Genomic DNA, 14,215 nt, shown 5'->3' on the forward strand with positions numbered 1-14,215 from the left:
AAAAAAAAATATTTACAGAGAACGAAAGTATGTACGCAAATATTCAATTTAATCATAAAAAAAATCATTTTAAGTTCTCGTCACTTTTATTAAAACAATTTTTTTTTAATGTGGAACATTGACATAAATTGATACTGCAATTTTATGTGAATATTTATTGACATAAATTTTATACATAAACTTATGTATGTATACATATGTTTATAAATAAAATAAAATAAAATAAAAGTAAAAAAGAAATAACAAAATAAAAGAAAATTCAAAAGAGATAAAAAAAATAGAACAGTAAAATGATAACTAAAAAATCAAAAATATAAAAAGAAATGAAGATATAGGAGAATAATTATTAAAACCCTTTGATCTTAAGAAAGACGTCTAGTTTGTTTTTAAAATACTAAGATTTTCAGAAATTACTACATTTTTGGGAAGACTATTTCAAACCTTAACCTCTCTTTGAAAAAAAGGAATTTCTAATCAATTTTTTCGATTTTTCTTTTACTAGTCTGAAAGAATGACTTCAATGGTCAGTTTTGTCATTCAACACAAAGAATTTGGACATAAGATAATTATAATGATAATTTAATATTTTAGAGACTTCGTTTAAAAAATTGCTCCAGTATGGTGAAATTCATTCTTTCCAACCTTTCATTGTAAGAAAGTGATTTAACGTAATGTTGTTTTGAATTATGTATCGCTTATTATGGAAGAGGAGTTGAAAAATGACAAAGATGATATTGACCATGTTTCATACAATATCCCAATCCAAGCATCCAATAATCTACCTGAGTGGAAAATAAATAAACAAAAAAAAAAGTTTTTATTATGGCCCAACCAGTACCGGAGAATGTTAAAAATACAAATGGAATAGGTACTACATATACATATATCATATTTGTTACAACACCGCGACAGGAAGGAAGGAAGTTCTAGTCTGCCTTACGAAAGACGGTCCCCCTTTCAACAAATAAAAAATAAAAAAATGCAAAACAACACAAAAAAAGTATTAACTAGAAACTGTCAACCGGGGTGATCTATTACACCCCTGGAATTCAGCGGCGGCGCTAAACGTAAATTTATTCAGACAAACTACTTTCCACTTTTTCGGTCTTTCGGCCCACCTTGGTTCGCCAGGGGTGGCAAGGCACACGCTCGTCGATAGGGAAAAAGGAAAAAAAAGGGAACAAGTCCTCTCTGGCCATAATTCCAGCACGCGCCCTTACACGGTGGAGCGATAAGAACGCCGCTTCGAAATTAATGATGAAGGGGTAGGTGAGCGTAGGGGGTAGGCGGCCACCCCAGGCGCCGGTTTAATTTTCCGCGTGCCGAACCGCCGAACTTTTTCGACCACTTACCGAGCTTCTCGAACGGGTAGTTTGAATCTCGACCGTTCAAACGCTCCTCGGTTCGCCTTTTTTCTGTCGGTTTTCTTATTTCACTCTCGTGGTGGTCCAATTTTCTTGCTGGTGGTCGTCGCAAAAAGGTCGTCGCGGTATCTCGAATGGGATGTCGGTTGGCCCCGGGCGAAAATTAAACTGAGATAGTCGTAGTTTTTTGGGAGAAATACGTACGTATATATTCGATCGTTTATAATCAATAGCTTGAAAAAAATGGCGTTTGCTTTGGATTGAAATACATCTGCTTTGTATGATTTTATAACTTATATAATAATTTAATAAATCAACGGAGTTTTTTTATGCATCTAAACCATTAATGAAACATTCTGCTGTTTTTTTAAACAGAACGTTTTAGTAAATATTTTGGACTGACCCGACACTTATACATATGTATATTTTTAATTAATTTGTCTTGTAAACTTTCGAATTATTTTTACTTCATCTACCTTACATACACATACGAAATACCAACAGAAGAAGAATCGTAATCGTGAGAAAGTAAATCGACCATTAGATTTTTTTTTAAATTTCCAAAAATTATACATACTCAAAATGTTCATTTATTGCACAAAAATTAAAATTATAAATTGATTATATGTAGTGTGATAAATAAATATATAATTTTATTTTTTTATTAAATAGCAAATTGCTAATGAATTATTTCACAATTTCACAATTACCAATTTCAAACTTAAACTAACCACTATAATATAACATAGTTAACAAAATTAACAAAACTATAATTTCCCACTACATATGTCATGACTGGTTTCCCCCGAGTGACACCTATGATAATAAACTTGTAGATTCATATATAAATTTATAGATTATTAATTTTTAAAATCGTTTTCAAACAGTGGTAATACAGTGGGTAGAATATAATGGTTTTGACAATTTTTGATGAGGAATCGTTTCAATAACGAATCAGATAAATTGGCAACCTCTGATAGGAAACCATTGACTTCAAGTCATCAAGCCATTTTTGAAATAATCAATCAAGTCAAAAATATACCAGCTAATTCCCGGATAATACTCGCAGTAAATTCTTTTTAATCCACGGGGTCGAACCCGACAACCTCCCGGTGGTTAACATTAACGCAACCACCAAGCTGTGCTACTGGCTAATACTATATCTATATTTTAACAATGAAATCAAATAATTTGGCAGACTATAGTCACAAATATTCAAATCTGACCAACAGCACTACAGAAATACTTCCGAATGAATTATTTTCAATCGAGGTTAACTCAGGGCTTGAACCCGGGAGCCTCTCGGCTGTTAGCATCAACGCGACCACTGAGCTATACTGCTGGCTAATATTTTATTCAGTTCAAAAGTGGATTCAAATGCACAATTACATACACTCCCCATCGGTTGCGCCACTATGTATTTTAATTTTAACATTGTGACGCAATAGGATTTTATGTAATATCACAAAGGACAGTATTCAAAATATAAACAAATTTAAATTTAATACAATTTTATGTATTCATATGTATATGCCAATCAAATAAAATACACAATATATCTCGATATTGTTTGGATTTTCCGTAATTGAATAAAATATGACATAAAGTAGATTCAAATCGATTTGGCTCATTCAAATCATTCTGAATTGGCAACGGAAGTCGGAAAAGTGAGCTTGCGACCCATCTTCCGTTACTTGACATCTACGTTCGCTTTTATTTATCTTTGAGAAAAAAAATACACACACATACACATTGAGAGATAAATAAACATTTTTCGGTACATGACGACGCCGACGGCGGGTTCCACGGTCTCTTTTGCTTGCGATGTTTTTGCGGTTTTTAGCATATGCTGAATCAGGGACAAAATTTAGTGTCGCGAGCATAGCCCTCGTCGTGTGTACTTAGCAAAGTTTGTGCGGTCGAGATACCGAGCGGGGGTATTTGCCGTAGGAGCCACCCCTGCAGATCAAGTTGCTAAGAGGGGGAGGTGGAAAAAGTTACCCTGGCACCACCATTCCACACACCACCCTACCACATCCTTTAAATCTCTAACTCGTGGAATTTTCAGGAGAGGCGTTCTCTTTATTTTCAAATTGACAATTCCACTTTGGATGCAGTTCTCTATTCTGAAAACGATATCCAAGAAACTATCTCTGCCAGAGTTTCTTAGAAAATTTCCTCATTTTTTTTATTGTAATTATTTCTCCATCATCAATTTTATCTTGAATATTTTTTTGTTCACAGAACCGTGTGAGAAGATAGTTTGTAGATGGGGTGCTGATTGTGTTTTGAGTGATGACGGGCCTGCACGATGTCAATGCATCACTGAATGTCCAATTGTAGCGCCTGGGGCAGCTGTCTGTGGAGCTGATAGAAAAACGTACAGGTCATCGTGTGAACTACGCCGAGATGCATGTGAAAAACGTCTCAATCTGCGAGTATTGCACGAAGGACCTTGTGGTGTGTATGATTTAATTTATGCAGTTTTGCTGAAGAGATTCCTTTGTTGTTCAAAAATTATAGGATGATGTTCTAATGAAACTATTTCTGCAGTCTGCTTCGATTATGATAAATTTAGCAATGGTTAAATTATTCTAAATGACGTTCGTATATTTTACAGTCCAAGTGTACATTCAGTTCATTCACGGGTATGCTAGTGTTTGTTCATACACCAACCAATTTGGCCAGTTATATTGTATACAAAAGAAACATTCAAATGAACTAATTTGTTCGTGCACAAATTATTAAGCACAAATTTTAGTTATTCTCAATCGTTTTTCCTATCCTCTATGTATGTATGCTTACTGTTAAAATGTCGTTGGATATTAAAATAAATCCCTTCCTTACTTTCTGGGTACTTGGAGAAACTGCCGTTTGAAATGGCACAGGTGCAACTGGCACACGTCAAATAGAATGATTGTCACAAGAACTTGATAGGTAGCTAATCTAAGCTGTCGATATATGTAGTTGAGATGCAAGCACAATTATTTGAAGAAGGAAATGTTAAAAATATCTAATTGTACATAGATAATGCGTTTAATATCATTAAATAGTACTATCAACCAAAGTAACGCGTTAATAAATATGTGCATAAGCTAAGATATAATAAGATTATTTTCAGCGTGAAATTGTAACATGGATGTTTATTTTGTACTTTGATAGTTACATATTGCTCAGCTTTGACTCGGCACTTTCTGTTTTTAATAATATGACGTACGAGTTTCGTTCCACGGGCACGTCCCGCATTCCGCAAGTTCGTTCCCGAAATTGCGGTTGCGAATTCCGCGGAAATTTGAGGCTGCCTATGTTTTCCTGTTTTGTTTTTATTTTCCATTTTTTTATTTCGCATACAAAAGCGTGTGCTTATGAAGAAGTCATTGTTTTTACGCGCGCGGTAATGTATTCGGGGCGCGACGCCCGTCACCTGAGCGGGCGTCGCGATGCTGTGTCACTGTCGGAAAAACACGACAATCATTCTCATCCCCCAACCAGGGGTGCCTGTGTACATATAATATATATATATATATATATATATATATATATACACATCAACTTATGTTTAGCCCCTCGACTATTCCAATTTTCTGGGCTTGCGACGCAGCCTCAACACCGCAAGTAATGCCGCTCATTACGCTACGAATTTCCCTGGCGGAAAAACGACGCATTGAAAATTGACTCTAGAGTCGTTCTTCAAATTCACAGGGACGTCTTTGATTTCATTTAAAACAATTTGAGTTTTAGTTTCTTGTTTTATGTGTGATTAGTTGTGTATTTGTATTATTTTCGGACAAAAATGAAATTTATATCTTATATCAAATTGAAATTGTATTGCAAGGTATGGACTTCATATTAGAATAAAATATTGATATAATATAATCATCTCGGTGCGTCTTAATTTGACAGAAATTAATTAAAGAGATTTTTCGTCTATGCAAACATTTAAATAAAAAATCGATAACCTTTCTTCTTTTTACATTTGATCTATTTAATATTTCATATAATAAATGCTTTTCTACAAATTTTTTTACAGAAAATATATTCTCATTTAAAATTTATATAAAAATATATTCTAATTTAAAATTTATATAAAAATATATGAATTTTTTTACAGAGTATATAAAAAATATACTCATACTTAAATTTTATCGATAGTGTTTTTAGCACCTATTTTTTTCGATTTTAACACTGTTATTTTTTATTTTAGCATTCTGTAGCAAATGTGGGTTTTGATTTTAGCATCTATTTCTAATTGGCGTATATTTTTACTATGTATAATTTTGAAGAAATCTATCACTAAATTTTATTTACTAGCAATTTTCTCCGCATTTACACTGTTTACATCGACATGGAATTCATTTTATTGCACCAGAACTAAATTCTTCATGTTTAATTTTTGTGGCCATTAACAATTGCAGTATCTGAACTTATTTAAAATAATAAAAAAGCTTGTTTAAATTATCGCATTTCTCTTAAATAACATCGGGCCTCTGTTATTTAGAAAAATAGGGGTATCTATTTAGAATTTCAGCATTTATCGCAAAGTGCTAAAAGCACGGGTCTCCAGTAATTGTTTAAAAAGTAAAAGGGAGCTATCTATATGTATGTACATATATCAAAACCAAGTACATGCGAATTATAATAAATATATTACAGATGCAAATATTTTTACGTAATTTTCAAATACTAACATAATATGCAAGTCAAATACTAACACCAATGAGAATTACGCTGGTAAAACTAACCTAAATTTTAGTATTCAAATTTTGAAATATCTAATTCCGAGTTCAGTTAAACGTGGACATGAAAGATTCAATCAAGTCATTCGTTTATATTTCAACATAAAACTGAAAAAACCTTACAGGAAAAAATCATGAATATTATAAAACGCATGAGGGCATTTCATAGCCAATAGAATATTAAATGCAATGGATTTTCGGTCATTACGAGCATATTTCATATGTATATTTATACGGCCAACCTTTATGTATGTAGAAGGTATCATGATATACTTTACGAGACCTGAATTTTAAATGAGACATATTGCATATTTTGAATCACTTTTCATTTTTTTTCAATACCCACAGATATGTACAATACTAATATAAAACATTAAGGTTGTAACGATACATTATCCGTATCCGATGTTTGGAAATATGCAAGAGAAAAAGGGATCGGAACTACATATAGGAATCTTGAAGATTTATTAATGTTAGATTGCCAGTCGAACCCCACCAATGCCTAGTAACCCATCCCGTATCTATAGTGAGCCGTTCACCTTCTTCTTATTTTTTTTTTCTTCTTTTTCGTCGTAGAAAACGGGAGCATTTTACGTCTATTCAGAATATGTCAGTGTAAGCTTTCGTACGATATTAATGTTCGATATCATTTATGTGCCAGTTCAGTATTTTCCAACCATTACAAGATATGAAAGATTGATCAAATATCCCCCACGTTTTGTCGAAATATTTCGTACATTTCGCCATTTGCATAAATACGGACGTATCGCAGCTGTGTATCAAAGTAGAGCGATATTTTGCAATCAGCGCCATTGTTAAACGGATTGTTATGATAAATATATAGAATTTGCGCGATTTATTTTATTTTAGATATATTCTTTTGGCATTATATATTATATTCATATATGTATTGTATGTACGTATATACTCGTATAAACATTAATAAAGAAGGGTTCAACGCGATGGGAGAAAGTCCTCACTAAATCAATATATAGACCCCTCGATACTGATATTATTATACCGCACTGAGGTAACATATGCCAATAAATTTTATCAGATTCTGAATGAATTTTTCCCCTTCGACGTGAAGCGAAAATTATAGCTACAATTTTCGTCTAAATACGGTGGGTGGGGAAAAAAATTGAAAACTCATTTTTATGGCTTTATTGAAAGCCTTCGGAATCGATGGACTTATGGTGAATTTCCGGCTACTGAAAATGACACGTATGTAAGTCTTTGTATTATATAAATTTTTTTGGTCAAAAATTCCATAATTAAATTTAGCATTTTTTATATAGAGATTAAATTTTATAACATAAAAGGGAAATATTGCTTATTAAATTCGGTTAAAATATATCATTTCTGGATATCCATATTTATAAGTGTTAGTTTTAAGACGTAGAATCTTTCTCATTCAAGCCAGAACTTGAACTGTCTTATATTAAAATTAATGTTACTTGAATTAGGCTAATAATGAACAGGGTTCTTTAAATCCAAACAACGCAATGTAAATTTTATTTTTTTAAATTTATATTTACAGTTATATTATGGTTTTACCACAAATTTACGACATTTATGGCCAAATTAATTATTAATATTAATAATTAACTAGAATTTCATTTTTATACTTTTGAAATTAAATTTTATGGGATTCTTGTCAAAATAGTATAATGTAAGAAATTATAAAAATTTTAAGCATATAAAAAATAGCAATTGTTGATTAATCAAATTAGGCTGAACCAAAAAGATTTTGATAATTTTTTACATCATACACATTTTTTTTACATCATGCACGTCACATACATTATTTACCAATTTTATTATAATATTATGTAGTAAAAAATTTGTTTTAATACAATCCAAAATTTTTAGGTATATCGATTTTATAAATTTTAACTGCTTTCAAATATTTTGCGACCAATTATTAGCTATGTACATATTATATATATGTAAAATAAATATAAAATGATTCAGAGTTGACATTTTGATCAGAAAAAAACATTTTCCATCGAAATTCCAAAAATCTATCACCAATTCGGCAAACCTTGTTTCCCAATATTAATCATCATAAATGCATCGATTTATATTTATCGCCGTACTTAAACATGATTTTTTATTGACTTTCAAAACGGCCGACACTCACGCTCATTTGCTTGAATAATTTTTCCAACCGTTACGTCCGGTTTTTGATCGCACATCCCGGGTATTACAGGGTATTAGTACCGAATTGATGCGTCAGCTTTTCCGGAACGAGAGGTAGAGGGGGGAGGGAGAACGATTACACGTGACGTCAAAACCGGACATTAAGCAAACGACCTAACCTGGACAGCCTTCAAAAAATCATCATATTCTACATGGGAGGGTGGAGATTTTGTAGAATCGTGGACTGTCAGCCAAATTAGATTCGTATTTCAATTTCGTCGGAGGCCACCCTTAAAAGCCTATTTTGTTACGCGCTTATCTGTGAGTCCCTTCGCCGACCGAAGGGCTGAAAGGACATGAACCATCCCCCTGCTCGGAAAAGCCACCCCCTGTACCTCAATATTCGTGGACGTGTGTTTGACGATGTTCACTTTATGTGCTCGATTTATAAATACGCTTTTGTGTCACATCCGTTTTGCTCCTAAACGGATTCGCTTCGTCTTTCGAGTAGGTCTATATGTTATGTATAGAATACATTCACATGTAGATATGAGTACACATAGGAATGCGTGTTTTTGACCCTTTGCCTGCGCGGATGTTTATCGATATCATTCGTGTCATTTGAATTTATTAAAAAAATATACTTTATAATATGCTGTCGGATGGTTGAAAGGGGGATTATGCGGTTCGTTGACGACGTTGATGTTTTCAAGCTTTGTTAGATGTTGAGTAAAATTGCGTAATTTAATTAGACGACAATTCGGAGTTGTTGGCTTTAAGTATTTCGCTTGAATACATTTTAAATAAAATTTTCTACTGGTAAATTAATTGCGTTTTGTGTTTATAATATGAAATTTAATTATCAGAAATTGATTTTGTCAATTATGGAAAATATTTTTGACATCATATAAACTTCAATTGTGTATAACTGACTCAATGGATCACTCAATCAGTTATAGATTTTCAATAATAAAATTCTGATGATTACATGAAATAATCTTTGGTCTCTAATACTTTGAATTGGATTGAAAATGTAGTTGAAACATTTCTCAAAAATTCTTTTGATCTCCATAATTCTTAAACGAGTGTATTTATAAAACAAAAGTTTAATTAACGGGTCTACTCCAAACGATTTAAACATCAATGATATTAAAATAATGGTATAAATATAATAATGTGATTAAAATACAACTAAAATATAGTAAATAATAGCATGTACATATGTATTCATTTTCTATTTAAAAATATTAATTACTAAATAAAAAAATAAGTTGTTCTTCGTCTATTATTAATAGTTTGTATGTATTATATTTACATAAAAAATATATGTACATATATGATACAGTCAGTGTTAACTCCGATTCATTTTTTGCAAACATACTTGTTTGTTCATAAACGAACTTGTTGGTTTTAGGTTAAAATCTATCTTCTAACAGACTCGCCAGGTGTCCCATGAAACTTTTAGATGTTAAAACTTTTGAGCTGCCAATACCTTTGAGATGTCAAAATGACAAGTGGGTAACTATTTAAAAGGAAATTCACATGCAAACACATGACAACGTCGCTATAATTCCAGCTACCACTAATTTTAAAAATATTGCAACCTAGGGCAAGCATACATACACACGTATGTAGAGGATGAGACAAATGATTGAGAATACTTAAACTTATGCCTAATAGTTTGTGCATGAACATACTTGTTCATTTGTCAATTTGTTATTTTGCATATGTTACAGTCGAAGTGAATTTTCAGTTGTAATATATTCCAATGGGCGTTTTAGATCATTCATATTCAAATACAATTCAACCAGCATATTATAGCTCTACAAACACAAATACACTTTAAACAATGTGCAACCAGTTGAGATTTGACAGCTCTAATGTTTTTAAAAATCCTTTAGAGTTCAATAATACGTTAATATTTACTAGGTATTATGAATTATTATAATGAGTATCGTATTACGATAGCTCAAGAATTTGTTCAAAACAAAGATGTGACTTTCCAGCTCAATTTACTAGTCGAGTGATGTTTTCACGAAAACCTAACCTCCACATGTAACCTGGTACCAACTTATAGTTTAGGTATATTTTCAATTATAATATATTTTGACCAGCTGGAATGTAATTCGCCATATGAATCAACTTACGTGGGTTAGTCGGAACATATTTCAACTAGTCAAAATATATTACAACTGAAAATATAATACATTTCAACTATGACGGTAGTTTGTACCAAGTTAGATAGAACTAGTCAAAATAAATACTAACGAAAGATATACTTCAAACGTGACATTAAACGTAACACTTCAACTGTGAGTTAAAAATATCTTCAAATAGTCTTCAAACTGTCTTGTTTACGGGCAAAACTATCTAATTACCTAAATGCTAAGATTATTTCTGAATGAATCCATTTTGAATATATTTATAATGATTCTTCTTAAAACTCATTGATTCATATATTATGGCGTGTAACAAGAGTTTTGGTTGCATACCCTAATTCATACTAATTGTAAGAATTTAATTGTTAAAAACGTTCAATTTGTATGGGTCTTAGATTGTATTGTAATGTTGAATAATAGAGCTTTCACGTTCACTTACAATGCGCATAACGTTTCAACCCGGTTCTTGTATTTAATGAAATAATGCGGCCATTGTCTTTTCTGCACCGTTCGCTAAATCTGCTTAGTTTCCGTGAAGTTTGCTAATTAAGGGTTACAGTGGTAATTAGACTCACTGACATAATGAGTTAAAGCATAAAGTACGGGTACTTAAATTTTCCACGGGTAAAAATACATCTTCAGGAATATGTATGTTTATACGTATGATACATATGTATGTACATATGTACATAGTACCAAAATGGGCGAGCCAGCTCTAGCGGCGCTATGTACTAATTAAGCTTTTAAAAACTTGCACAGTTAAATCGAAATTGACTCTAAAAATGCAAGAAAGTCATGCAATAACTTAGGTGGGTTAAAAAAAATCAAGAAAGTCGTAAATTGTAATCGTACGAGGTTTGTACGCGCGTTCGACGATGAGACGCTGGAATTAACTGTTTTGAATTTTAAAAAAAGAGACAGCGCTCCTGAACGTTAACCCTCTCGGTCCCGAATCGACTGCAGTGTGGAGGTGGTTTTCCGAGATGGTTTGAGGGTTCGACGGCCGTGTCGAAAGTCATCAAAGGGCCGTAAAAGCCACCCCATCTCCCTGGGGTGTCTCAGGTGGTGAAAGTGCGCGACTTTAAATTTGTATAGCCTCATTTCCCCGAGCGAGTCAATACAGGTAGGTTAGTGGGGTTGTGAGTGTTCCCTACCACCAACAACATAACTACCCCGGGGGGCGCAAACTACCCTTGTCTGACGAGGGGACTTTATATGCTCTAGCGCGCGTTGTGTGCACATCGTACAAATGTCTATAATCCCTACCGCGCGCAAAGATGGAATGCTGGAGGACGAGAGGGAAACACACTCGAAGAAATGCCTTTGCTACAGCTTACGTATTTTATTTTTATTTTCATTTTTGTATTAAATTACGATTTGGTGTCGTATCTTTTGGTTTTGAAAAGACTGCTCATGCTCATATGCTTTATGCTTATTTTCTATTCGTTGATAAATAAAAACTCCACCGTCTGTAATTTAGAATTCCAGTCTGATTATTCCACCGTCTGTAATTTATAACGATATGTCCATCATTTTTATAAACAATTTCGTCCTTTATACATTACTATTCTAGTATAAGATAAAAATAAAGTATTTTATAAATTAATGAATTATAATGTTAACTTTCTATTATATAGCATGTAATAGACAGGAAGCTGCAATTTATTATAGTAGATTCATATATCTGGCAGGTTTGCTTATTAAAACGTTCTACACTTTTCAATAAGCGGGTATAATTTATATGTAATATTTCATTGAAATAAAGACATAAATGTACTGGGTAAATTTTCAATGAAAATACACGTAAAGATTATAAGAATGGGGATGGGAAAAAATACGATTAAACGGTAAAAAGGAACAATTAGATAAGAAACAATGATTTGTTATTCTTGTTAGAAATATAATAAGTCTCTTGTAACTGATATTTCTCAGATACGCACCAAGGAAAATTGGAAGCGTACAGTGCGATAATTGACAGAAAAATATTTTTAAATTGAATTTTACGTTCATTAATACTGACGCTTTTTTTAAAGTATCGTTAGTCTACAAAGTATCATATTTTACAGATTCGGCAAGTAGTAAAATTACGGAATAAAACATTAATGGTTTTTTTTATTGCAAATTCAATAAAATGCGAATACATCTTCTCGTAGAAGATTGCTATAATGATAAAATGTATTCATCGAAATACGATTATATTATTTAAGATGTAAAGAAGTTATAACAATTAATTTTGTTTCTGTTCATTACTAGCCTTTTCTTATTTTGCTTTCGATCTTAACGTGTGATTTTTTTATTTATTTATTTATTGAAGAGTCGTCGTAGCCGATGACGCACATACATATGTATGTATGTATAAAGTTCAATGAAAAATTAAAATCCATATAAATATAATAGAAACAATATTAGTAATAATAATATTAAGGAAACCATCAAGTTTATTTTTAAAACGGCTTAGGTTACTAGAATACATACATACATATGTATGTGCGTCATCGGCTACGACGACTCTTCAATAAATAAATAAAAAAATCACACGACAACATCGAAAGCAGAATAATAGAGTCTGAGTGATTTATTAGATAAGCATTTATGCCAAACGTTAACACGTTAATCAATCAACAATTGTAATAGTTATTTATAATTTTATGAATTATTTTATATTACATTCTTTTCAATCTCATATTCTATGATAGTTATTTTAATTCGAAAGGAATTTTAGTACCTAAATATATATTGTGCATATGTAGGCTAATATATGTGCATATGTAGGCTTAATAATCCTATAATAAACTTATATATGTACAGTAGTAGTATTAAATAAGAATTTTAATAAAAACCAATTATTCCACAAAAATGTAAAAAGTTCAAATTTTCGTGATTCTACTTTGAAAATTAATTGAATTATTTTCGATAAATTTTCCATGTATATTTCTTCAAATTGAATAATATACTGTTAAATAAAATTATTTAAAAAAATAATATCTCTAAATAAATAAATAAATAAATAGAAAACTTTCGTTAGAGTGTTCGTATGAAAATTTGCGAACACTGCAAACTAGTGAATGAAGTAATAATCTCAGCTAATCATACTACGTAGTAGTTTCGCCAGGTGTTAATCGTCGCGAACCGTGGTCTCATACCGGAAGTAGTGCGGCACGTACACGTTCGCCGCAGGTAAATATCGGAGTGAGTGGGGTCGTGTGCGACGTGCTCAAGTCTCCGAGCGCGAGGGTCGCGATAATAATCCGCGACTCGTTTTTATTATAACTCACTGACTTACTTGTTTTTCACTACCCCTCCCCCCCTCCTCTCTTGGTGCCGTAACAATGGTCGAGAAAACGAGCGTGAACAATGGCCGTTTGATACAGTCTCCGGTGTAACACAATGCTCCAGTCGCTGTTTAATTGCCCTCACCTTTTGTTCGCCGTGTTAATAATTGCATTTCGAGGACACTCGACGCGATACACAGCCGCCGCATCCTCGAATGTTTATCGAGTCCCCCGGGGGTGGTTTGGGAAATGGAGGCGAATGCGCTTTTGTGAGGTTAATCTGTATTCACAGTGTTCTGAAATTTAAAATGAATAGTGTTCACACTAATTTATTTGTGTTTTACAATATTTAAACATACTGGTGGCCTGTAATAAGTTTATTGTGCTTTTCTGAGGTTCTGGACATATCGAATTAAAAGGAGTGATAACAATTTGTGAATTGAATTAATCTAAAATTTATTTATTTATTTATTATAAATAGATATATACCAAGAAGGCCTAACAGGTAAACCTCAATGCGCCTGTCTAGACAATTAATTACA

General features: G+C 32.3%; 1 protein-coding gene across 1 annotated transcript in view; it reads left to right on the top strand.

The window, feature by feature from the left end:
• Positions 1 to 822: 822 nt before the first annotated feature.
• Positions 823 to 14,215, top strand: part of LOC143917705 (agrin-like) — a 62,767-nt gene continuing 49,374 nt past the window's right edge. The window contains 2 exon segments of the mRNA XM_077439285.1: positions 823 to 868; positions 3,609 to 3,824. Coding sequence (XP_077295411.1) covers positions 823 to 868; positions 3,609 to 3,824 — 262 coding nt within the window.

The sequence above is a fragment of the Arctopsyche grandis genome, chromosome 10 (assembly GCF_051622035.1).
Source record: "Arctopsyche grandis isolate Sample6627 chromosome 10, ASM5162203v2, whole genome shotgun sequence".
NCBI lineage: Eukaryota > Metazoa > Arthropoda > Insecta > Trichoptera > Hydropsychidae > Arctopsyche > Arctopsyche grandis.